Source organism: Parus major, chromosome 3 (genome assembly GCF_001522545.3).
Source record: "Parus major isolate Abel chromosome 3, Parus_major1.1, whole genome shotgun sequence".
Taxonomy (NCBI): Eukaryota; Metazoa; Chordata; class Aves; order Passeriformes; family Paridae; genus Parus; species Parus major.
In genome coordinates this window covers 177,962-204,254 of record NC_031770.1, presented here as the reverse complement: position 1 = coordinate 204,254, position 26,293 = coordinate 177,962, and the positions used below count along the sequence as shown (strand labels likewise).

The 26,293-nt window shown below is 42.8% G+C and overlaps 1 protein-coding gene across 11 annotated transcripts in view; it reads left to right on the top strand.

Annotated features, from left to right (window-relative positions):
• The window catches only part of RIN2 (Ras and Rab interactor 2), a 62,051-nt gene that overhangs the window by 24,173 nt on the left and 11,585 nt on the right, over positions 1 to 26,293 (top strand). For 5 of the 11 annotated variants that reach the window (XM_019005966.2, XM_015621124.2, XM_033513133.1 and 2 more), the window contains 7 exons: positions 409 to 501; positions 8,135 to 8,229; positions 14,057 to 14,249; positions 14,476 to 14,587; positions 16,471 to 16,543; positions 17,036 to 17,127; positions 20,224 to 21,348. In XM_019005966.2, coding sequence (XP_018861511.1) covers positions 445 to 501; positions 8,135 to 8,229; positions 14,057 to 14,249; positions 14,476 to 14,587; positions 16,471 to 16,543; positions 17,036 to 17,127; positions 20,224 to 21,348 — 1,747 coding nt within the window. In that variant the 5' untranslated portion in view covers positions 409 to 444. The other 6 variants (XM_015621129.2, XM_015621128.2, XM_015621132.3 and 3 more) reach the window with 5 other exon arrangements.

Genomic DNA, 26,293 nt, shown 5'->3' with positions numbered 1-26,293 from the left:
CCAGATAAGTCCTGCTAATTCTGTAACATTTGAAAGTGCATTGTAATGACATCTAACATTTTGTTCTGTTTGTACTGCAGACTGAGGTCAAGTAAACAAAGAAAGCAATCATTATGTTTTAGAATTCCTTTTTAATGAGCACATTAGAATCTAGTCGCAGCTACAGGATCAGCTGTGAAAAGAAGGGAGAGATAGAGAAGTCTGAGTAGCACTGTATTTTTGAAGCAGTTTATGGAAAAATAATGAACTGAAGGGATATGTAAGGACTCTGGTAGGAAATAAATGGCACGAGGTTGTTGACAGCAAGGGTTTGGCAGAAGGCTTGTTGTGACTGTTTCTGTGGCTTAGAATTGCAGAGGAATTTCCTACAGACTGGACTAACCATTACAAATGTGTGTCTCCTTTTAGGAGATCAAGGCATACAGTGGAGTCTTCTCAGGGAAGATGTCGTCTTTGACAATGAAAACCCGTTGTGTGGACAAAAGAGGAAGTTTCTTTAAGGTAAAGGGGATATTTATACAGAACATAAAGTATGTGGGTTTGTGTGAAATGAGTGCTGCAGAATGTGCAGTACTCTCTGTGATACATAGTAAGCCTTTTCTGTAAAACAGAAAGTACTTCTTGAGCAGTTCTTTTTAGAGGCAGATTTGTGGCTAGATTACCCCCCAGTTATTTTACTTGTATATTTTTTTCTGTACATGGAATAGAATATTTGGTGTAAAATAGGTCATGGCTTTCTTTGCCACTAGTGCTGAGAACATAAGCTTTATTATGCACAGGCATAAAATTATTGAAGCCTTCATAAACTGGATTTGTGTCACTTAAAGTTGTCATATAGGTTTATGATTTCCATTACTGGATTGAAAATTGGTTTCACTTCCTTGCCTAATTTGAGAACAATTGGCATCCTGAAAAGCCAGGCTGCAGTGCAGTTTCCAAAAGATGACTGAATCCTGTTAACTATGTGCCAGTGTCACAGTGGCTGCCTTGCTGGGGCAGGGTTTTGCTCTAGAGAGCCATCAAAATTTACAGTTTTGAGCACTAAATTAATTAAGCGTGATCACATCCCTTAGAATATTCATCACTCGCTGTAGCCTCTTCCAGTGAAAGATGCTAATGCTGCCGTCTTGGGGTTGCTGTTCCCATTCCTTCTCCCTCTGGGGCAGAAGTTTCCCATAGGGAAATCTTCAGGAAATGAACGATCAGGGCAGTGACATTGTCCAGCAATTAGCAGGGTCATCCAGTGACAGGAACCGCCTCTCAGTTCTGCAACACAATTGAGCCACTTCTCTTAACTCAGGAGCAAACATCAGCTTTATTGACAGCACTCTGCATCCAAATAGGGAGAACAGCCCTATTTTTCCAATCACAGCAAGGAACTGCCTCAGTTCTAAGAAATATCTTTAGGTTGTCTCTTGCATGTATGCTGATGGACTCCTGATGTCAGATGGGACTGCAAGCGAGCACCCAGTCATTTTCTGTAGCCCTCTGGGATCTCCTTGTGTAATTCTTATGTAGAAAATAGATGCTGGAACAGCAGTTTTGTTCATGATGATGGGCTTGTGGTTACTCTAGATGATTAGAAATGCAGTCTGCAGTCTGCCCGGGCAATTTCAAGGAACATTGTCTGTTGGCAGCTGGTTCTGGGGGTCTGTCTGACCCCTGGCTGCCAGCGCAGACCTCCTGGGTATGGGTCCTGGGGGCAATAGCTGTGCAGGGCTCTCAGGCAGTTTCCAGCCAGGGGTAACCCCTATGAGTTCGGCTTCGAGTGATCAGCTCTTTTAGATGTGATTTTAGCTCTTGTGCTCAGCTTAGATCAGCTCATGGGACACCCCAGCTGAGGGAGGAGAGGTCATGGAGCATTCCACAGAATCCTTTACTGGCGGGAGCCGGTGACAGTCACATCCTCTGAACTGGGCAAAAGCTGGGCTTTTTACAGGGAAGGGGAGAACTGGGAAAAGGACCAATGTGTTAAGACCGGGGTGAAATGACCAGTAGTTTACAGGGGGATAACATGGGGTCCTGAAGCAGGAAGGGGTGCACAGCTTAGTCACCATGAATAAGTAGTTTTGTTTTATCTTAGGGAGCAGATCTCTGAGGACGAAGCCTTTCAGAGGACTGGCCTTCCTCCACAATTGTCAGTTAGAAAACTAAGGTCCTAAATTTTCTTAAGGATATGCTGGCAGGGAAAAAGATTCCACTGAGCTACTTTTCCAGACCTCTCAGCATCTCTGGGAAGTTGCACTGCTGGACCATTGTTCTGAGCACAGAACAAGCTGCAGGCCATCAGTGTGCTCAGCCTGCTTGCAGCGCACCTGATACCTTGTGTGTGTACAGTGAAATTACCTTTTTTTTCCTTCCCTCCTCCATGTCAGTAGAATTGTGACAACAGTTATATTTGTTTGCTACAGCTGAGCTGGTGAGCAAGCAAAATACTTGGCACACCAGATTTTTTGGTTTGAATTATTTTAATTTGCCTGTCTGTGTTTATGAGACCTAGTAATCAAGGTATGGCTTTTTATCCCTGCTGATCTGTTCTTCAGAGTGCTCTCCCCCATGCACAGACTGTGCTCTGTACTTGCATATGGCTCTCATGTTGTGCTTGTTAAGTTGCAGTTGCCTAAGAAACCTTTACCACACATGCACATTCTCAGGGTGCTTAAATCTTCTTAAGGGAGTATCTTACCATTCTCAGCAACATTTGCCAGAAAAATTGCTGACAAAAATACCAGTGGGAAATTCCAACTTCATATTTTTTTTTTCTGGCTCTTGCAGCAGTTCTCATTGCTACAGCTCCTGACCATCTCTTAGTTTTTTTTCACAGCCATTCTTTTGACTGTTAGTACACAAGGAAAACAGTATTGTCCCCATTTTAGACAGAGCAGAAGTCTAGTTTTAGAGGCTAAATTCTGTGGACTCTACACCGTGTCATTGCTGAATGCTCAGAGCCAGCAAGTAGTAAGAATGAAGAAAAATGGGGCTAGTCTGGGATAATTCTGGGACTGAATAGCTTGCCAGTGGTTACAGAGAGAATCTGTGGTAAGGCAAGGGGCTGAATATATGTCTCTGACAAATGTCTTCTTTACTGAATTATCCTCCTTCTCATCAAAATGTTCCAGTGTTTACTGAGCTGGCATCAGAGATTTTACACCAGTAAAGCTTTTCTGTTCCAAAGCCAAGCATCAGGTATAACTTTGTTTCTAATGACTAAGATGCTGAACAATGTCAGTGGCCCTGCAAATTCATAGCTCACTGTGCAAAATAACCAGAATCTGCAGCCGTATCTCAAAATATTGGATTGTGTTCAGAGGCTTGCACGAGTCCAGAAGCAGCGTTCTGGTTGGGCTTGTCTCTGGCATTTGGCCACCTCGTCACACAGGGCCCTCTGTGAGGGTTGCTACATTCTGCTTATCAAAACAGGAAGGAAAAGATGTGATGCCAAAGAGGATGCAGGTCTCCAGAAAGAATGAAAAATGAGATGCTGGCAGGAAGGGGGAGTGGTAAGCGCTGAGGCTCATTTGTCCAGTCTGATACTGATCTCGCTGTCTTCAGCCTATGTGCCATTGCCAGATTAGAAGCACCCATCTTACTGTTTCCTCTTGAGCTCTTGTAAATCTCAGGGCTTGGAAACATTCTGCAGTGGTCATCTTGGCTGACTCTTTCAGTGCGCTCTCAGAATGATGGCAGTTTCCTTAATCCTCTTATTTACATTTCAACACAAAAAGCAGGAATTCAGTTGTCACACGGTTTTTTCTAAAAATGTCTGGGAACAGACATCAAATCAAAGCCACCTGTCTTCTTCTTGGGAACAGGAAACTCTTCAAGTCAAGTGAGTGATAAGAGCTGTAGTTATGCTGGGCTTCTGGGAGAGGCACTGTCTATATCTGGTACTGGGCACGGGCTTTTCCTGATGTGTGACAGTAACGTGAGTGTCAACAGAGCAGCTTCACAAATGTGACTGGAGCCCCTTAGGAGTCAGTGGCTTCTGGTGAGCACACTGGCTCTGATTTTTGCTGCTTGTACAACATCCTGAATGATGCAAAGCAAAAATAGATGTTGTGGTGAGAGAGTGGCGGGGTGCTGAGGTGCCATCTCTGTGTATGCAGGAGTTTCACTGTCACCCTTGCCAGTCCCCAAAAGCTGAGGTCAGTCTTGTTGAGCTCAGAATCAATTGACAATAAGCAGCCTGTGGTGTGTTATGAAAGGAAATACTGTAGTTTAAGATGTTTGCATTTCATTATTTCATTCATAGATGTTAGGAATGTAAACAGTTAGTACATGAGTATTTGGCAATCTAATGTTTAGGACTGATTTGGTTGGGCAATACTGTATGGGGCTGCTATGTGAATTCATGTTGCCTGAGTCATAATTATTATTTGGGTTTACAGTGGTTATACTGTAGTGTCTTTTGAATTAACAGAACAGAGCTTTATATATAAATAGAGAAATAAATTCCCAATGAATTTATATTTATTGTGAACAGAAATAAATTCCAAAGGAAAATAATTACAAAAAAATAGCTATTTTATCATGTTATATAAGATCTCATTTTAATTTTGATTTTTAAGAGATACTGATTAATTAACCACCTGAGAAGATGTCATGCTTCCCAAAGCATTTTTCAGGTAAACCTCCTCTTTCTATAGCATAGCAGGGTAATATCTATTTCACAGACCTAGACAGCCCACAGCAGATTTTTTTCTGATTACTTTTTAAGTCTTTGGGCTTATGTATGCTGTTTTACACCAACAGTGGCCTCTGACAAATGTATACATCCACTTCAGTTGCATTTTCCTTTGGAAGTTGCTAATTACCATGTTGGTTTTAAGTCCACTGAAACAAAAGGGTGAGTTTTCCCATTATTTCCAGCCAAAGAGCTACCACACTTCTTGCAAATAGAGAAGTCTCTTTGAAGAATTCCAGTATTCTTAGCCTTGCACCAAAAAGGCAGAGCCCTCTGCTGCTGCATGTTTTCCCAGGGCTGGAGCTAGTAATAGCACATAGCCAGGATCCTTCCTGTGTTTTGTATTAACAGCTCATCTTGTATGATGCTAGTCACGTGTGCATCGTGTGTGCTGTGTAATCATCAGAAGTGTAATTGATGCTAAATACTGGGAAATGCTGCACTTTAAAATCATGAGTGCACCTTATATTATTTGATAGAAAAATGCTATTGTAACAGTTTGTGTCAGTTGATTGCAAGGATGCACAAATGATACAACTCCATAAGACTTTCTTTTCTTAAATCAAGAGAAGAGCAATTTTTATTTTTTTTTTGTCATTAAAGAGACTTTAAGGAAAATTAGTTTGAAATTGCAGAAAGTATCAGTGGTTTGTTCTAGAAAAAAATGAGAGGCTTCTTCCTAGAGGTCAGTGTTTTAGTTCAGGTGGAGTACATGGTGGTAGGTGATTAGTCTTGGTTGGGTTGTGGTGTGTGTTCTGTCCTGGGGAACTTCACAGACCAGTTTGGGGTTTGATGTCACACTTAGCTGGTTTCCTTGTCCAGAGTGTATTGACTTCTCAGAGACTAAGGCTGACTTGTCATGGAGGCTATGTAGTACACCCAAGAAATTTAGTCTGTAGAATAGAATGTGAGCATAAGGTTGCTTGAGATTTGCCATTTTAAGTCCTCTTTAGAAAAAGAAGCAAAATTGCTAAACATGGAAGAATTCCTCTCAGGAATGATAATTTCTGCAGAGTTCTCTTCAGGGCAGGCATACAAATTCAAAAGCATTAGAATTACTTCACTGTTACTACATTTTGGATGAGAGTTCTTTGCTGTAGTTTTAGCCCCAAGATTGTGTTTTCTGGGAGGGAGGTAGGTTTTGTCACAGCCCTGGTCAAAGCCTTCTAACACAGTTAACTCAGTTGTCAGCAAGGCAGGTGTGGAGGAGGTGGCTGAAAACACGTGGACGCTTCTGTGGAGAGCTCATACTTTGTACTTTGCAGGGAGAGGTGCTGAGAAACTCCTTTGTTGTGGAGAATATTGGCCTGAGAGACACAGTCTCTGTAGAGGTGTCAGAGAACAGGACACACCACTGTGTGTGATGGCTCTTTATGGCCACAGACTTGAGGTGATGCTGCCCATGAAGAGGAGCTCCTTGAACAGAGCTGACTGATGGGGAGTAGCAGCTCAGCTTTCATGCAGTCACCAGCTGAAGCAGCTTTGCACGGGTGCTTTGCTGGCAATCCTTAAATTCACCCCACTCTGGCTGCTCCCTGAGGCTGGCCTGGGCTCCTCCAGTGCCCCCTGAACAGCCAGGGAGGCAGTGCTCACATCTGGCTGCAGTGGCTCGGGGGTGTTTGGGAATCAGCAGGTGGAACGTCTTTGTGGGGTCAGTGGTACATATGGCTGGTGTCACCGACACTATGGGCAAAACAAAAACTCTCCAACAACAATCTTTAGTGCTGGAGAATTAAGGCATGGGTTTATTCTGGCCAGGATGTTCAACAGAAACCAGGTCATCCACACGTTGATTGCCCTGGTTGTGCAGAGGAAATCATTCCATCACACAAGTCTTTATTAGATTTTTCGCATTCAGTCAAAAAACCCAGAGGAATTAACTGGTTCAATGTTCACTGGTCCCAAGGTCTTAGTATTTAGTTTCCTATTGGTTATTGATCTGTTCACCTCTAATGTTAATTAGTTTCCCAGTCTTCATTCTCTTACCTATCTCTTCCCAGACCAGGAGTCTCGGACCATGCCAGGGCCGATGTTTGGAGTTGACTTTCCTTAATGGTTGTTATCTTTTGTGTATCTTCCATGCTGATCCCAGTCTGCTGAGATGTTAAGCTCATCAGACCTCAGGTGTGGAATAGTTCTTTGAAAAGAAACTTCGGTTCCTTTTCCCCCGGGCGAAGGCAAACAAAACCCCTGACTAAATTTATATTAAAAAATGTTGAACTTTGTATAATTTCCAACACTGGGAGCCATGACTTGGACAGAAAAAAACCCTTAGGACATGGGTAATAGTAATTCATTCTTACATAAGGTGTATTTATTGGAGTTGGTCAGTTGTAAGTAGAGACTAAAACCACTTTTGAATTGATTGGAATAATGCTGCTCAGCAAAGGGGAGAGTGCTGAAAATCTTGGAGGTGGAGGAAAGCTTCCAGTGTAACAATTTACAAGGAAAATGATGCCTACAATTCTTTGGAAGTGCTGCTGTACTGAGTTGCCTGCCCTGAGTGGGACTTGTGCTCATTCCTTCAGGGCAGCTGTGAAGACCCCAAAGCTGTTTTTGCTTCTTGTGCCAGGGTTTTTGTTTGCTATGGTGTGTAGGGGTGGTGGTAGAGATCACTACATCACTGCACACCTTTCATTAGGTTCCCTCCCGGCCAGAGAGAGGGAGCCCTGCTAGGGTTTATAGGCTGTCATGGTGTGGTGTGACAAACAAACCTTGGCCACAAAGTGTTCAAGAAAGCAGGCTTTGCAGATTTCATGGTTGGCTTCTGCTCAACAAAGTGTTTCGCTGAAGTCTTGCATAGCAAACTCTGCATTTCACGGGGTACAGCCTTAGTGCTAATCTTGCCCACCTTAAAATGAGTCTTTGCCCTCGTACCCAGGATTAGGTTGGTGTTCTACCTGAGCTGAAGGGTTGCAGGGCAGTTCTTTTTTAATTTAATTGTTGTGTTCAAATGGAGTCCAAAACCTAATGTGAAAAGCAGCCACCCACCCCCTTCTTGCTTCATTGCTTTTCATCCTCCACAGTATTGTAATGCTGGCTTAGTGTCTCTTCTGTCCCTTCTGAAATAAAACTCTTGCACATGGAATTCTTCTAATTTTTTTATTTATTTTTTTTTATGAGAAGGTAAATGCTGCAAACAGTTAAATAATTTAATTCTTGTAAGATGATGTATAATGCACAGAGGCTGCAAATTTAATCCATTAAATTAGAAGGCTAGCCAAACTGTAAGGTTTTGTACTGGCAAAAAACAGGAATTACTCTTCCTCTGAGAACCTTTATACATGGCCCCAACCTTTACTTGTTCCTTTGCAAGGGGAAGTCCAAATAGGATGCAATTTTACAAAAAAAAAGAAAAAGTTTGTAATCTCTGGTGACTAAGCTTGCCCCGGCTTCTTTTCCACGCCTCTTCCACTCACTTGATGTCATACTGTTTTTGTCCCTTTCCAGCTCATTGACACAATTGCCTCAGAAATTGGAGAACTGAAACAGGAGATGGTGCAGACAGATCTCACTGTGGAAGATGAACCTGCTGATTGGCAAAGGTGATGAAAATGTTTATTTTCATGATTCTGGAGGGTCTGCCACGACAGGAATGTTTTCACTCTGCTTTCTTCTTGGGTCACTTATGGTCGCTCCCTGGCAGCATAGGAGGTGTAGATAATCTTGCTCTTGAGCCAAGGAATTTGCCTTTGTGCAGGAGATTCAGTTGTTTGGTGTATTTGCCTTAATATCTTCTAATTGCAACTGATCTTCACTTCTAGTTCCTTGTTAAAAACCTTGGATAATGCTGACTGTCTAAAGCAGGAAACTACTAACATTATTACCATTGTCTGTGGCACAGCTTTGCTTTCACGCTGGGAAGATAAAATGTCCATTGCTTCAAGTGGCTCTTTGAAGATTCAAGGCACAATAACATGATTTATTTATGCTCTCAGGTTGGGAAGTAAAATATTGACTGCTATGAGCTGATGCATAAGTGGGTTATGTGTTTAAGTTAATTTATATATGAGTAACCTGCACATAAAAAAAGTGAAATTGTACCTTTAAGTGGACAGAATGAGACCCCAGCATTTTGGCTTTTCTTGAACAGTAACATCTGCTAAATTGACATCTGGATGATAATCAATATTTTAGTCACTTTGTCAACAAGAGAACACATTTTTGTACTTACCTGAAATATTTGTTGCAAGAGGAAGGCAGCCAAGGTAGATGTGTTTTATCTGTCTGTGTAGCCTTGGCTAGCCCTGGAGCTGGTGGGCTTTGTTCTTCTAGCAGTGAGTTAATGAAGTGGAAAATTGCTTTTAGAGTTACATCCAAGATTTTTACTTCTTTTTCTTCCTATGAATTCTCTTGAAATCTGCTAGAATTTACTACAAAGCATTTGTAGATTATTTTCAAAAACATTGAGCAGCAGCTTTGTTGCCCAAGTATTAAAAAAGAATGTAAGACAGCTGAACTAATTAAAGTCCTTGGCTATGGCCCTGGTTGAACTTTATTCAAGTTTTAAACCTTTTGAGAGCACAGTTCTTTTAGAGGGGCAGAAAGGATACTTTCTTCATTTTGTGAATTCCACTAATTAACTTGAGAGCTCATCAGCTACTTTTCAGTTAAGAAAAGGCTTCTTGTATCTTTGAATGCATCATATGCATGAAAGGATAAGACCTACCGATTCTGAAATCTTGGTGGAAGCACTTAGCTGGAAACAGTAAACTAAACCTCCCCATTTTACAGATCATTAGTTTTCTTTTTATTGATTATTGAATGGATTTTTCATCTTAATTTGTTAATCTTGACTGCAAAATATATTTTGGTTTTAGATATGTAAGTAAAGCTAACATTAAAAAGTGAATAATGCAGTTTCCATGAAAAGTAGTAATAGTTATCAAAAAAGAATTATTTTCTCTCACTTCAAGATGATAATGTGAAATATGAAGTCTGAATTAATGAGCTAAAGTCAAACCTGCTGTGACTACAAAATTCGGAACTGGATGCTTCTATGTAAGGAAGAAGTTGTATCAAAGTTGGTGTAAATTATGCAATTTAGTTTTGCACTGACACCTTTTTCTTTCTATATAGAGCTACAGAGCAAGATTATAGCAAATTCAACAAAGGTTTTCCAGAGTTCTTGTTTAAACTAGACACCTCACAAGGCTGTGTTTGCTGTCATAACTTTATTTCTTTGTAGTTAATTTAAAACTCAGCAATTAATGTAGTTTGCTGCTCCTATTGCATGCTCTGCTGTTCAGAAGTTGGTGTCTTGAGATGACCTTTGGATTTGCATCTAGGGAAATTTGAGCTCAGTGGAATGTCCATTCTCCTCTCTCTCTTTCCACCTTAGCAGGTATCCACAGACACCCTGAGCAGTTCTGGAAAGGCAGCAGTGGCAGAGCTCTCGGCTGAACTCAGAAAAATAAGGACATGAAATTGTGGCAACCTTAGTACTGTAGTGTGGGTTTTTTGTGGTTAAGTGGTGACTTTCAGATTTATACTCCTCACCTTATATACTCCTTCACTTTGGGCTCATCTTTCCTTTTAATATATGTGGCCCAAGTAATATCAAGAATGATTCAAGGGCTTTACCACTTTGGCTTGTAAGTATGTAAAACCCAGGCAAAAAAACCCAAAAAGCCTTGCAAAAATGTGTTTTAAGGGGCAGTGTTTCAGTATCCCATTTTTTTTGATGCCTGACCTTTTTCCCAGTGCAGACATTTATCTCAGTAATGCAATTGAGCAGAGTTGTCAGAAAATGGAATTTGTAGGACAGATTTCTGTCCTGCCGTTCCAATGACCTTTGGAAGAGTAACGAGAGAGCTTCTGCATGCGATGGCAGGAGCATGTGGGACAGGACTGGTGGCACCTGGATGCACCTGGATGATCTCTTAGGAGTCCCCAGCCCCCCTGCACATCTGTGTGAGTGTCCATGAGGGGATGATGCTTCCTGCTGTCCTTCTGGAGGGAAGGCTGTAAAGCTCCAGGCTTCCCGGGGTGCTTGGTGCCTGTGGAATGGTTCAGGAATGTTTTGCTGGTGGTGGCAGCTGCAGCAGCTTATTCCCTTCCTGCTCTCTTCCCATGGAAGCTTTGCTCCCTGCCTTGTGTCCTGCACTGCACAGCCCTCATGCTACTGTCTTTTCCACAGCAGTTACTCACTTCAGCAGAGCCATCTTCTGTCCTGCACAGAGAACCACTTCTGTTATTGCTGACTGGTAGGCAAGTATCCAGAAAACTTCTTCCCAGCTACCTTGTCTTGTTCTTGTAGCTGTAATGGGATACAGCAGGAGGGTACCAGTGGCTCTCTGCCCCTCCCAGCTGATGCTCAGTATGACTGTATAGACTGGGCTGGGGTGATTATGAGCTCGTGATTTACAGAAATCCAGACATTTTGCAGTGGATCCTCAAACTGAGTTAACTGTGAGGTGGTTAGCTTTGGTGGGACTGGAGCAAGGTTCACACCATGACCAAGGATCATCCTGGTTACAAGCTTCAGCCTGTTAATTGTCTTTTTTACTGCGAGCTAAGTCTAATCAGGATGCAGCACAGCATTGTTTATCTTGGCAATTAGCTCTCTGTACTTCCCACGTGTTTATGAGTTTTCTCAATCCTAAGGAAACTTGCATGAATCATGTGTTTAGTTTCATCGTGAGTAGTGTTGAAACCTACCTTTCCCACAGAAGAGGAACCGTGTAGCAGCCCTCAATTGAAGCAGACCATCCATTAAGGCCGATTTGTGTTTTGATTTTAAGTTTGATGTGGCCTGGTCAGATTGTCTTTTATCAGGAATATTTATATTTTTTTTCAAAATCCCGAACAAGTAGCGCAAACCAAGCGACCAAACATCCTCCAAACGAAAGTAAAACCAGGAGAGGAATTTAGTTGTTGCATAATATACAACATAATTTGCTAGCATTTAGGTTACAGCAACTTCTTGTTCTTGTTCAGTACACTTGAGTTAGTCTGTTGCTCATGAATTGAAATGGTTATTCTTTCCATGCAATTGTTTCCAAAATCATTACACTCATCCCAGTCCCAAGTAATTTTAGTCTAACTCTTAATACATAACAAGTTTTGAGAACTCCCATGTGTCAGGGGTTTGACTTTATGTCTAATGCCCAGATCATTAATTAAAATTATTTTAAGAATAAAAAAGAAAACTGGGAATATGATGCTCTGCAGTGCTAGACCACTGCAAATAGGCTGTCAAAACACACCAGTGGGGCTTTTTACTGCATTTACTCCCAGGCCTTGGGAAGTGGCCTCTCATAGGTTGTATGTGGTTTGCCAGGTGTGGTTTTTCCAAGGTATGCTTTTTCCAGAGTTCACCAGGTTAGATCTTTCTCTCTGCCTCCTTCTTTATTATTTGGGAATAGGAATTAACTTTTTTAAAGTTTCTTATTCCTGTGTACCTCACCACGGATTGCAATAGCTAATTCTGGTGCTGATTTAGCTGAATTGCATTGGTGTTGTTTGAACCATTAGTGTTTTGGAGTGGCAGAAATTCTGGTCACGATCAGATATTCATAATCTTTGGCTTATTTCTTGAGGGAGCAGAAGTAGCTGCAGCAAGGAGGTGCCCATGTATGTAGGTCAGAGAGCTTCCTCCTTGGATCTCAGCATGCGGGAGGGATTGCACACATAAGTACCTGGAGGTTCCCAAAACCTGATCACTCCCCTTTCAAATTAGTCTGCTGATTTATGGTGGTCTAGGGGGTGTGGGACAACATGAAACCAGTCATACCAAAGAGGAACATTGTGACCCTACGTGCCTGTGCAAACTCTTGCCTGCTTTAGGTGGTTTTATGGTAGCAAGCAATGCTAGGCATTCTAGCTCCAGGTACTGCTAGAATGTAGTACCAGTCACACACCTTTTGAATGTGAGGTACCTGTCTTTAGTAGGCAAAAAACTTCTTCCCCTTGGACATATTCCCCCTGCAGCATATTTCATTTTCACCTCCTGGCCAAGGGGAGTGGAAATTATTTATATCTGTCTAAGCTTGTAGCCAGCATTGCTGTGTAACTTGCTTTTTGCCACAGCTCCCTTCGGTTTGTAGTGCAGCTAACTGGCACTGAGGATGAGTGGGAAATTTCTGAGCAATATTTACTGGAGGTGCAGCTCAGAAAAACACTTTTGTGGTTCATGATCTGACTTTTGGAGATTCATCCATTGCGACACTAGTCTCTGCTGGAACTGGTTGAAGAGGGAACCTAGTATTCCTACTGAGACAGTTTCAGACCCAGTTGTGACTGATGTAAAAGGTACTTCCCACCTGCACTCAATGTGTTTCTGTGTATTTTGTGCCCCTTGAAGATGTACTGGCAGTTCATAAAAGCTTCTGATGCTTGAGGGGGTGGAGGGGTGGTGGGAGTGGTGGGGTGGTGGAAATCATCTGCATTTGAGATGCCTTGGAAATCTGAAAAGCAGCACATCATAAATAAGTAAACAGAACAAGGAAAAAAGAAAGAGGCAAATGCTGGTAGTGGTAATTGATCCAGGTGATGAGAAGTCAAATGATTTTGCCTGTTCTTATCTGATCATACAGTGAAAGTTCTCCCCATTTACTTTCCTTGTTTGCCCTCTCCAGAGATGTTGCTGAGCCAAGCTAGAAGAAAGCAGTTTGGTAATTTTGGTTTTTCCTGTTGTTCAGTTGATGGGTTTTAATTTGGTTTGGCTTGTTTTCTTTGGTGTGGGTGTTTTTTTGCGGGGGGCACAGAGGCTTTTTGTTTGTTTTTTAAGTATTCAGTGCTCCTGTGCTTGTGAACTCTGTACCCCCTTGCTGAGGGTACAGTAGCTGGCTTAATGAAGATGGTAGATGCTGTTAGTGATGCTTAGGACCTGTCCAAAAGCACAGAATTCAGAAGAGATGCACAGTGTGCAGTGGGGAGGTGGAGCTGTGTTGCCCTCTGCCGCCCAGGGCCTCTTCTGGCACAGCAAAGTCTCCATTGTCAGAGTATTGAACAGATTTTTCTGGCAGGCAGGAGAGAGCAAGATTTCTGTGGGTTGCAGCATTTGCAATCGATCTGGGAATAGAAATGTCTGAATTGCATGAATATCCTTGAAGAGAAGTTTTTCTGTATATTAGCACAGCAAAGAAGGCAAGCAAAATGTTCAGTTAATCACATCAGCACATACAACAGTACCTGAAGTGATGGCTGAATTTCTCCCACCTCACTAAGGCTTACCTTGAAGCTGGCTTTGAATTGAGAACCTTTAAAGAGAATCTTTGTGTGTGCTGAATGTAAGAATTCTCAGTAGGAGAAGTAGCAGCCCAGAGTGTCAGCAGTACCATGAGCTTTGTGATAATTCTATTCATTGATCTGAGTGATTGTTCCTAGGAGGCCAGCATCTCTAATTTTTTTTTCCTATATTTTCCACAGTCTTATAAAGGACATGGATAATGTCTCTCCTGAGAAAAGTGATGTAAAAAGCTGCCCCCGGGACTCTGGATATGACAGCCTATCCAACAAACTAAGCATATTGGACAAGCTCCTCCATACTCACCCTGTGTGGCTGCAGCTTGGTCTGAGTGATACTGAAGCCATGGAAATTTTGCAGACACAGCCTCCTGGGGTAAGAAGAATCTCAGTTTCTGTGAGGACATGCTTTTCCCAAATGTTGTGCTGCCATTTTACACCCAATGGTGTTGGAGCCAATACAGTAATGACCAAGTAAAATAATGGTATGTTTTAGAGCAGACATCATGAGGTTGTTCTGGCTCCTTTTTGTATGTGATCTGTATTTATTCTGGCATCTGTGATGAAGCTAAAATCATGTCCTTCTGCCCTCTCCACAACAGATATTTCTGGTTAGGAAATCTGCAAGGCTGCAGAGGAAAGTCATCTCTCTGCGTCTCTCTAGTGACTGTGGGGCCTGCCTGAAAGAATTTGCCATAAAAGAAAGTACATACAGTAAGTTGTGAGTTCCATACTTTTCAGCTGTTCCTGAGATACCTTTTCCCTGTGGGATGCAGGAGCATTCACAGTGCTGAAACCCACAGCAGAGGGTACCCAAAGTCGTGCAAGGAATGTCGTGGGCTGCCTGTTCTGCTCTCTGAGCTGGGCTCTGCGAGTGGCTCAGGCATATTCTGCCACCAGGAGAGGAGACATAGAAACACTTAAGGTTGCTGCAAGTGCAATGTTTCCATTGTGTACCTTACTGAATCCAGGCTTAATTTCTCTTTATGGGTAGTTATCCTCTTAGAAACTTACATGTCTTTCGTGGAAACAGTCTGTAATCCTGTCTGCTTTCAGTGAAATGTCTTTGCATTTCCTTGTGCTCATCCTTGTTCTTGGAAACAACTCTGTCATGAGCTCTCTCTGCAGTTTAGGTGTGGGATGGCTTGTTTGGGTTGGTTTTGTTGGTGGTGGTTTTTGTTGTTGGTTTGTTTGGGTTTTTGTTTTGTTTTTTTTTTTGTGTAATAACTAAATGGATTTTAGCCCTTTAGAACTGTTTCTGTTGCAAGATCAATTTTTTTCTCTTTTTAATTCAAACTATATTTGTTCTTTCTTTTTTTAGTAGAAATGTTAGTGCTCCAAATTGTTTTGAACCAATAATGCCCTCATATCTTTAGAAGGGAGGGTGTGAAAAATAAGTTTGAGATTTAGGAATGAAAAAAGGAATCTGCAGCTGGTGAGTGTATGTGGTGCTGAAACTGCAAGTGGAGCAAATATTTCATTTTTTTCATTTTATTATTTAATTTTAATTTTAAAATGGGAGAAAATTAGCAACAATTTCAGTTAAACATCGCTGAAACAGAGTCTATAGTTAATTTCTATTTCTGTTTGTAAACTGATATTGAGTTTTTCCTTTTTTTCTCTCTCCCTCCCCTGCACCCAGGAACAAAAAGTTAATTCTGTGTGTCTGGTTTTAGTTCCATTTACAAGCAAGGCAAGGCAAAGAGAAGAGAAAATTGTCATTAATAGTTGATCTAAGTGTGGTCTAAGGCTGTGTTTATAGGCTTGTTATACTAATAAATTCCCATCTATATATACTGTCTTTTATGAGCAACGTTCTTCCACAAGGGGGAAGTATTTACTGATGGTTTTAGCCATGTGTCATAGCTGAGGTTTTAGACCAGAGGCAAAAGATCTGGATCATTTCACTCTAGGAGCTGCTTCTGCTTATCCTGTGTAGTCATTGGGTGAGATTTGCTGCTGGCATCAGAGAGAGCCTGAGTAATAATCGTCATTACTGCTGAGAGCAGGCATTTGTATCAATAAGAAACAATGATGTCAAGTGGGGAAAAATGAAAGGCAGTGCCTTCTTTCCTCTCCCTTTGTGCAAGTCAGTGGCATGCAACAGAACTGTCTGAGTTTTTCAATGGTTTTCAGGTTAAAATGTTTTCTTGGGGTGAATGAAAATTTATCTCCCTTTTGGCTCTACACGCCTAGGGCGAGGACAAGTGAGTAGAATAGAATTCAAGAAGAGGAAATAAGAGATTTAAAATTGGGCATATTAGTACACTGGACAAATGAAGCCTCAGTTATTGATTTGTTGTCTGTTAGCAAAGCACTGTGCAGGCCTCATCACACTTCATCTATTTTACAAGGAATTAGACCATATGCTTGGAGCACAAAAGCAAACCAGCCACCAAGATTGTCAGTAGATCCTTGAAAATGCCTTCAGCAGGGATATGTACTCCTCTACAGAGTTATTTTCTCTTAACCAAACAGCAGCTAGCTTGATGGTGAAAACTTATTAACTTCATGCTAAAACCTAAGATGTGTTTTATCAAACTGTTTTAAGAAACAGTGGATTTATGTGTGATTCTTTCTTGTAACTTTCTTTGCAGCGTTTTCCTTGGAGGGGTCTGGGATAAGTTTTGCTGATTTGTTCAGACTCATTGCTTTCTACTGTATTAGCAGGTAAGATGATGCTGTGCTCCAAGTCACATCTGCTATACTGTCTCCAGAAAATGAGTGTTGAGGACGTGGTTCCCCATGATATTTATGTTGCCAATCTGCAAATATTCCTGGGTAGCCTTAGAAGGTAATGGTAGAAATCAGAGGGGAGTCCTGGAAGCGAGTGTCTCTGTCTTATTTCATTCTGATTATTGACAGGCTGCTATGATTTTACCCACCCAACTGTGAAGTGGTGCCAAACTGAACTTTACTTTAGCTAATATCCTGTGATGCTTTCTTAAGTGCTCGGTAGCCCATTTAAAAGCAATCATAAGCTAGCTTGCAAAGTCCCATTTCTTGGAATTGCTGGTGAAAGGAATTTTTGGAGCATAATGGAAAAATGTCAGATACATAGAATATGACAGAGAGCAGCCACTGCCAGTGCTGAAAAAAACCCCAACTTTTACAACTATGAATGTTGCTGGAAAACATAATGGTTTTTCTCTTTCAAAACAGGGATGTCCTTCCATTCACACTGAAGTTGCCTCATGCAATTGCTGCAGCAAAGACAGAAGCTGAACTTGAAGAGATTGCTCAGCTTGGACTGAGTAAGTAGTTCTCAACATAGATGTCCTTCCCTGTAGCATTCCTGTAACATTGGAAAAATAGGCTGTATCAGTAAATAGTTTGTCTTGGTTAGTGATGATACAAATTTAGTTTAGAAAAGCAGTTTCTCTCATTTGGGAAGGCCAGACCTTCTGGACAAGGCTTGGTGCTCTTCCTTTCTTCTGTGCCTTCTGTGATATTTTTGTTAGTGCTCCCTCTTTCTTCCTTCTTCTCTCCCCTCTCTGGGCAGCCCTTGGGCAAAGCAAAACTCAGTGTCCCCACACAGAGGTTGATGTGGCTTCTGCTCCAAGACCTAACATTGTCTGCATGCTCACAAAGCAGGCACTGGCTTTATAATTTATTGTGAGGAGAGTGCAGGAACTGAGGACCCCTGTTAATAAAACTTCTGTTCAGATTGACTTGCAAACTTAAAATAGCGAATTTTGAGATCAGTGCCTCAATGAAGTGGCATATTTAGAAAATGAGGAGTGTGTATGTGGGATGTGTAGAATGTATCCATGGGCAGGGGTTAGGCAAAATTTTTAAAATACCAAAACACAATGCAAGGACATGTCCTTGCATCGCTTGGCTGCTGCAGCCGGGCACAGGCTCATTGTAGAGCATACCTTGAGCTCAGAGGAGATGGTTGCAAAGACTGGTGGGACTTGAAACTTGGGCAACACCCATATGAATCATTGAGCAACTCCACATTGAGCAAAGTGCTGAGTGGCCTCATTTCCTTCTCCAGGAAGGGAAGGTTGACTGTCAGCAGTCTTTGTTGCAGTAGATTTTTTAATCATCTTTGGTTTTGAAAAGGATCCTCTCTAAATCAGTGTTAGCAGGAGGATCTCTTGAACTGTCTGGTGGGACTTTGCAGTAAAGCCGTACCCAGGGATGTGTCACAGTGCTTTGCATTTTTGTTTGCTGCAGGAGCCATGTAATTAAAGAAAGGGTTTGTTTTAGAGAGGAGAGAAATTACTTCTGCACTGCTTGTCTGCAAGTTTAGGTAATCAGGTGAAACTATGGATCATCATGGGAATAGAGTTCAAATGTACTATTGGGGTCGATGTTTAGATGGCAAAAAGAAAGTAGAAGGTCTGACTGGCATAGAGGGTAATGAAGACAGTCTGCCAGTGACATATGGAAGCCTTAAAGTAACATGAGGTGAGTCTCTCCAGAGAGGATGAGGATGGTAATATTGATCAATTTCTCCAGGCTAACTACGCTTTGTCACCAGTAGCCCAGAGCACTGTGGCCTACTTGCTGCAGAATTAGGCTTGCTCTTGAACAGCTTCTGCATTGTGTATGTTTTCTTCTTTAGCTACTACATTTGAAAGCTGATGAGGAGATGGATGGATCAGTGTCTGTGTGGTTGCTGTATTTGGGATCAATTACCTGATATACACCAGATTAAAATCACAGTTTCCATGAGCTAAAAGGAGGCAACAAAGTTGAGATTTTGATGGAGCTCTAGGTGTCCGTGTGCAGAGGAGCACACCAGAAAGTCAGTCTTTCAATGCTGTGCACTCAAGAGAGGCCTAAAAACTCCCAACAGCCCTTTCTGTTAAGTGTGAGTTTTCTTTGAGGAACCTGGAGGCACAAAGCCCCATGGTGTGTGAACACAGGGCTGTATCCCCTGTCAGAGCTCTCTTGTGCAGTAGTCTCAGAGGGAGAGCTGCACAACACAAGTCAACAGCATGTAGCCCAGCAAACCACATCAGGAGGAACTTTCAGTAAAGACTTCAAGGCTGTTGCCAACCTGTAAGGTTTCATGTGCTGAACGTATGATTCTCTCTGTCTCCCTTGCAGCAGCACCTGCAGCAGTGCTTACATACATCACATGTGTTTGCAGAAGCCACGTGCCAGGCACAGGCACTGGGAGATCTGCAGGCAGGATGTGAAGTCATGAAGCTGGGAACACCAGCAAATGGCATGACTATGTAAAGAAACATGCCTATGCCTATAGACGTTCCCTGGCCATGGCCTGTCACCATGGGCTGTTTCCTGTCTTCTGCCCCACAGGCAGGACACAGCTGTTGGCCATGGACCTGTTGTGGATGCTTGGCATTTGTGCACTTGGGCCCAGCTATCATTGCTCAGCGGCCTCCAGTGAGCCGTCTTGACACACTATGGGAAAAGGACCCAGTCAAGATTGGCAAATTTTAGCTAAATCTCGCTGCTCTGCAATTCTTCCCTTATTTCAGCATGATTGCTGCCTTCAAGGGCATCTGGTTTCAATCTTTATACCTTCAGAAACCAATGCTCCTCAGCAGTGACTCTGCTGCACAAACATGCTGATGCTTTGCTGGGATAAGTGCAGAGGCTGCAGCTGCAGCTTGCTGGTGTAGCATCAGTTTTCCATGATGCTGATGTGGGACTTGACACTGGGTCTGTTTATGTGTCGCTGCATGTCTGCATTCTCAGGCAAGCTGTCCCCACGGCACAGGCAGGGCAGCAGGCCAGGGCCCTTATTAGACACTTGGACACTTGGTCTGCATGGCTAAAGGTGATGTGTGCACCCACCACGGCAAAGTGTGAGCTGCCTTCTCATGTATAGTGTAACGTGTTTGCTATGAAAAGAAACCAAACCAAGATACTTGTAGAGTTGCCATAAGTGGCCTTAAGGTGGTGTAAATAAATTTAACTGTTGTCTTCAATGAAGTGAGCTTACTAATACCAGCTGAGAATCTTGCTTTTTTCCTCCTGAGTGAGATGCTGGTGAGCAGTTTGTGTTTCAAAATCTCAGTTTTAATTCAGCCTCAATCTCACTTTCAGTCTCAAGCCGTGTAAAGTATTCTGTTACAGTCTCCATTCATTTCTTTGATTCTCAATTTAATTTTAAGTTTAGTGGGGTGATTGGAAGATATGCATTGGCCATAGTATTTATAAATGAGTAACAGCAGCCCCAGGAATGCAGCATGCAGTTATGTTTGGTGTGGTGCTTTGAGGAGGTTCACGTGGATTTTTTCCCCCTTTGAATTAATAAAATCTTGCCTAAATTTCTTGATACTTTATTTAAACTGATGTTGAGCTGAATGTTCTGAAAGCCATCTGCGTGCTGTTTTGCATTCTTACATTAATGCAATGATGATTTTCAGACTTTTGGAGCTCCCTGGCTAACAGCAAACCTCCGGATCCTTCACCTCCCTGTAGGCCTGTGCCTTTGGACAGTGCTCACAAAGACTCACGCCAGCTCTGCCTTATAAATGGAGTGCATTCTATACGAACCAGAACGCCTTCAGAGCTGGAGTGCAGCCAGACCAACGGAGCGCTGTGTTTCATTAATCCCCTCTTCTTGAAAGTGCACAGCCAGGATGTCAGTGGAAGTCTGAAAAGGCAGAGCCCGAGAGCTCCAGACGTGAATGGCACAGCGAGGCCTCGCTCCCCCCCGCCCCGGCCGCCACCTCCTGCTATTAATAGCAGCCTCACGAGCCCGCAGATTTCCAGGACTATAAAGCAGGCGAGCATGCCAGAAACAGTCAACCATAAGAAGGAGAGAGGCTTGGATTTGCTGCAGAGCAAGCCCACCCCAATACCGCCTCCTCGGCTGAAGAAGCAGGCGGTGTGCTCCGAGGCAGACGGTGCCTCCAGGAGCGCGGTGCCGCTCCGGCCCGGCTCCGTGCGTGTGCCCGAGGCAGCTGCCGCTCCAGGTGAAGCCCTGCCTGAGCCGGCTCCAGCAGCTCCCAGAAAGACGGCGCCTGCCATCTCTGAGTCACACATCCCGTGGAATGGAGGCCGGCAGAGACTGAGCGACATGAGCATTTCCACCTCCTCGTCGGACTCGCTGGACTTCGATCGGAGCATGCCGCTCTTCGGCTATGAGGGGGACACCAACAGCAGCCTGGAGGACTTCGAGGGGGAAAGTGACCAGGAGAGCATGGCACCCCCTTTGAAGCCCAAGAAGAAAAGAAGCAGTTCGTTTGTTCTCCCCAAGATTGTGAAATCTCAGCTACGGAAAGTCAGCGGAGTTTTCAGTTCCTTCATGACCCCCGAGAAGAGGATGATTAAGAAAATTGCAGAGATGTCCCGGGACAAACGCACCTATTTTGGGTGCTTAGTACAGGACTATGTCAGCTTTCTCCAAGAAAACAAGGAGTGCCATGTTTCGAGTACTGATATGCTGCAAACAATTCGTCAGTTCATGACCCAAGTCAAGAACTATTTGTCCCAAAGTTCCGAACTTGATCCCCCAATTGAATCACTGATTCCAGAAGACCAAATAGGTAAGAAACGCTGTCCTGTGTTTTGGGGGGAAGGTGAAAATGTGTAATCTGTGTTTATAGTGATAGTCTTTGTCGAATTCAAAAAGGTGGGGCTAGCTTGGCTAGTAGAGCTTGAGCCACTGAGCATCTGAGTCTTAAAAACAACCTCCCCCTACCCTTCCCACCCCAAATCACCCTGTCAGCTTGGAATGATTACTTGTTATGAACTACTTGAAGTTGTTCATAACAAGTTACCCTTAAAATAGGTGCAATGTGGACTTTTTACCTGTAATTCTTACTTTTTTACCTGCTGTACTGTTAACAATAGAGAATCCTCTGTTTGCTGGGACACATGTATTTTTCTCTGAATTGGGTGGACATATCTCAATGTTTGGTCCCAACTTAACTGTGTGGATTGTAGCTGTAGAACTAGAATTTATTCAAAACCAGTGACATGTAAGAGCGGAGAGACATTTTATGACAACCTAGTTTTGAAATGAATCTGATTCCTACAGATGTTCTTAGTTACTTCTAGCAAAGCTGTACTATCCCTGCATTTGAAACAAAATAAAAATATATGTTTTAGAAAACAAAGGTGTGCAAGGGAAGGGACTGCTGATCTCTAGTTTTCTGTACTTCTCTGTTAGATGTGTTTGTAAGTGGTAATAGATGAGCTATATGTTAGAACATATATTTTAACAGGGGAGAGAGATTTGTGTATCCAAAAAAGTGAAATCATCGTTGCTACATAAATCTCGATGCCTCTCTTGCAGAGTCTGAGCAGTATTTGTGAAAGAGCCTGTAAGCCACATTTAAGAGGTAAACACGCCTCAGGGCAGAATATTTTCCTTGTGAGCTCACTTCAGTCCTAATTTGCTTGTTTTTCTCCATACCCCAGTGTCTCAACAGTTGGCTCAGTGCAAAACTGGCAGATACTTCCTTCTCTGAGACTAGAGGGTAATTTTGTATTGATATTCTCTCTGTCCTTGACCCAGAGGAGGTATTCTCACGTAACCTCAACTTCATTTACACAAAGTCAAGCAAAAGTCACGAGGACTGCTAGAGCAAATACAAAAATGTGAAGAGTGTCCCCAGTACTGAGACTCAGAGACATGTAATATTCTCACTAGAATAATGAAGACTGCTAGGTGGGCGTTACATGGAAGAAAAGGCACCACATGAAGCAGGGGATGTGGCACATTTTTGCCTGCTTTTCTGTAGAGTGCTGGATATTTGACAAAGCAATACAGATCGAGTTTGGCTGGAATATTCTGAAAGCCTAGTTTGTTATGTACTTTTTGTTTCACAAGGGTGTGGTTTAATCGGTCTGTGGGTCTCCCAGGACTGTTCCAAGACTGGAAAAAATGTTGTCTGCTATTAAATGTTTCAGACTTTGGACTAGCACAAGGTATGAAAAATATAACAACTAAAACTGCCCTGGTTTTCTTCAGCGGCAGAAAGTCTGGTTTTGATCATGTGACTAAACACAATTAATTTGTAAAGTGCACTGGTTTAAACAAAGAAAGAACTTGCTTTTGAATCATCTGCTGCCTTTGGCTTGAGCCAGCAAACAACTGCAGTGGATCAGGAGCATCAGATGTTGCTGATCTAAGCAGATAACAATGTGACAGCAAAATTTAGTCATCCCTGTGGAGAGCTTGTTATGAAGTAGAGCCCTGCCTGTTGTCCACAGTTTTCCTTGACTATTTCAATATGGAATTGCAGCCCAGATTTTAACCTTGTGAGTAGTGATTTATCCCCTCTCGTCAGCTCACACTTCCCTGGTGCAGGTTTTTCCTCCACCGTGTCAGCCTGGTGCTGGATGTGTGCTTCTGGGACAATACTCCTCCTTTCTGAGTCATTCAGGCTTTGCTTTAACCCTCTTTTGTTTCCTGAACTTCAGTAGGTGCTGGAACAGCACCCCCAGGCTTAGTGAAGCCCTCGGTGTTTGGAACGTCTTCCCATGTCTCCGTAATGATATTTTTCATCATGTAGCTTTTCTTCTAGTACTGTGTTGTGGACTCCCACAAGCAAAAGACTTCTGCAGCAGATCTTTTAAGCTTCCCAAATAAGGGTCCCATCAAATAGTTAAATTTCTGCAAAACCATTGGGAAAACAGGCTTCAGGGTTTCTAATCAGTCCTGACAGATGCCTCCTAACCGTAGCACTTTAGGTTGTTAAGTCTCCCTGAAGCAATGAGACTTCCAGTGTTGGGGCAGAATCAAGAGTAAGGCACATGGCTCTTTATTGTTTAAAGATGAATGCGATTTATTTTTTTAAAAGACATCCACACCTCAATTTGTATCCACAGAATAAAGACCTGGGCTGGTCCAAGGAGACCCTGATAGTCCAGAGCTGCTTGATCAGCAAATGTTTGGGAGTTTTTGTTTGTCTTTTTGTCTTTTCTTGGCTTTGAACAAAGCAGAGTCAAGTTGAATGCTGTCACTTTGCCAAGTGGGATCTGACGTCTGAACAACTTCAGTCTCAGTGCCTGAATCTGGCCCTGAGCCAAGAAATGACTGCTTTAAACCATTTGTAAGTAAGGGGCTAACTGATCATGTGGGAACGTGCCGGAACAACACCATCTATTACTTGTTTTGGTATTTCTAATATGGTAGGGATATTTAAATGCTGAATGCTAAAGAGGCTTGGAGAGGATGTGTTGGCCCCTTCCTGGCAGTCCTTGCCTTGTTGCAGGGCCTTAGGTCTGTACAGAGGAGTTGCAGGCAGACAGAGCAGGACATAGTAATTAACTGAAGCCCAGGACTGACCCCCATGGTACCTCTGTTCCAAGGTGTGTCTTGTTTGGCAGTCAGCCATGGATACTTGGGTTCTCAGTGCAGTATTCTGTGCACCTGTTGATGCACCGTGCTTTTGGTTACTATGGCAAGACAGTATTTCCCTTGTCTGTTTTGTATGGAAGGTGCACAGAATTAGGCCTATGTGCCTTAAAAAGGTTAAGCAGCAGCCTGCCCCAGATCCCCTCTTCTTTACTAGTCCAGTTATTCTCCTAAAGGAACTAGAATGATATTGTCACTGTTTCTGCTTGAAAAACTCGTGCCAGCTGTTTTTTCCACGATGTTACTTCTTAGGTGCCTTTACATTTGTTCTGATGTCCTGTCCTTCATTGTAGCATCTTTTCATGTTGAGTTTAGTCTTACAAACATGTCCCTCAGTGCACCTCCTTTCACCACAGGAGTGGCAGGACAGGGCAAGTAGGAAGCAGTGGTAAAAGCACTGAGCAGAAGCAGGGGACCAGGTCCTTTCTCTGACCGTCCCTTAGATTTCCTTTGTGACTTTTCCCCTGCTTCTTTTCTTTCCTGCTCCTTCAAGAGAACACAAGTGCTTACCACACAGCTATAGCGTGAGTTGAAAGTAACCCACAGCTGGATAAAACAGAACACACTTAGCACAGATAGCTTTGTGATTCTTTGGTGTGCTTTTGTGTAGGTCAGACGGAGGAGGCTTCCTTTTCATTCCTACTTGCTGGATCTCTGCCGTCATTGCCTGTACATCAAACACCTCAGTCCCACCTCTGGTTTCAGGGATGTGCTGAAAGCAAGGAATGTGGGTTGTGTGAGCTCTTACTTTCAAGTCCTGCTCGTGTGGAGGAGATTGCCATGTCTGTACCCACCAAGAACTGGATGCTTGGCCATCCTGACACGACTTACCTTAAAATAGGTCTGTGTTGGTCACGCCAGTCAATGAACTTTTACAAGGTATTAGGAGAATACACAATAAAGCAAATGCAGTGTAGTTAGGTGTCATGCATAGACATGCTGTGGTATTGCAAAGCAACTTTCTTCTTTCAGCTCTTAGGCAGTGACTTGTGCAGGACTGTGGTGGTTCTCGGGCTCACTCAGGCTCCTACTGACCCATGATTTACGGTTTGACCACAGTAAAGAGGGCTCGAGTGTAAATCCAGGGCCTGGAACATGACAGTCATTTCAGTGGAGCAGCAATAATTGGTAGGGAGCGGGGAAACTGAGATCCTGGAAAAGGTGAGAGCGTGCCTGCAGTTTGAGGAAGTGCGGGTCTTAAAGAGGCTGTGTAAGGACACTGGCAGTGACTAATATGTTGTCCTGTCTAGATGCAGACTTGTGTGCTTGGCAGCAAAACAAAAATAGCATGTCAGCACAGGATACAGATGTGTTTTCACAAGTCACAACGAAACTAGCTGGCTGGCCTTTACAATTCATTTATCAAAGCACTTCCAGTTCCCATTTTGAGGCTACAGGCTAATTATAAGCATCATTTCAGGAACGATACACAGTGTTCAGCTCACATTATATTCAGTTTTAAAAAAAAAAATATCTGAGGAGTGTCTGTTTTGGTTTTGGAGTGGTAAGCATCCTGAGAGGATATTTGAAAACATGCATCTGAAGTAAACAGAATTTTTGTTGCTGATTTGGATCTTAAAAATATACAGATGTTAAGGTAAAGAACCAGTCCTCGACTCACAACTTAGATGCTGATTTGCCTGGGAAACCCTCATATACTTTTTTGTGGCCATTAGAAGTCGAACAGTGAAAACTGCTGCTGGCTGAGAACAGGTTTGTGGGATCTTACCCACAAACACCTTTATCTGAAAGCAGCCAGAAGCAGCAGTGCTGAAGACAGGGTCACCGGCTGCGTGCTCTTGCCCCAAATATGCTCATAGGTGCCACGACACTGAATATTGTTCTAAGACACAGATCACAGGAAGTGCTGTCCTACCAGGCTTTAATAATAATACATTTTTTTGTAAGCTTTGTATTCATTAAGATACATATGGGTATTACTGTTGACCACAAACAAAACCGTCCAGCCCTTATCAATCTCGCTGCTGTTGGCCTCACCAGCTTGTTAGATTTTGCCACTTTTTCATTTGAGGGCAGAACTGAGTGGTTCTTATGTGTGTGCCAAGAATTCATTAAGGAGGAGAAAAGGTTATGTGCTGTTTTGGGGTTGTTTTGTGGGGTTTTTG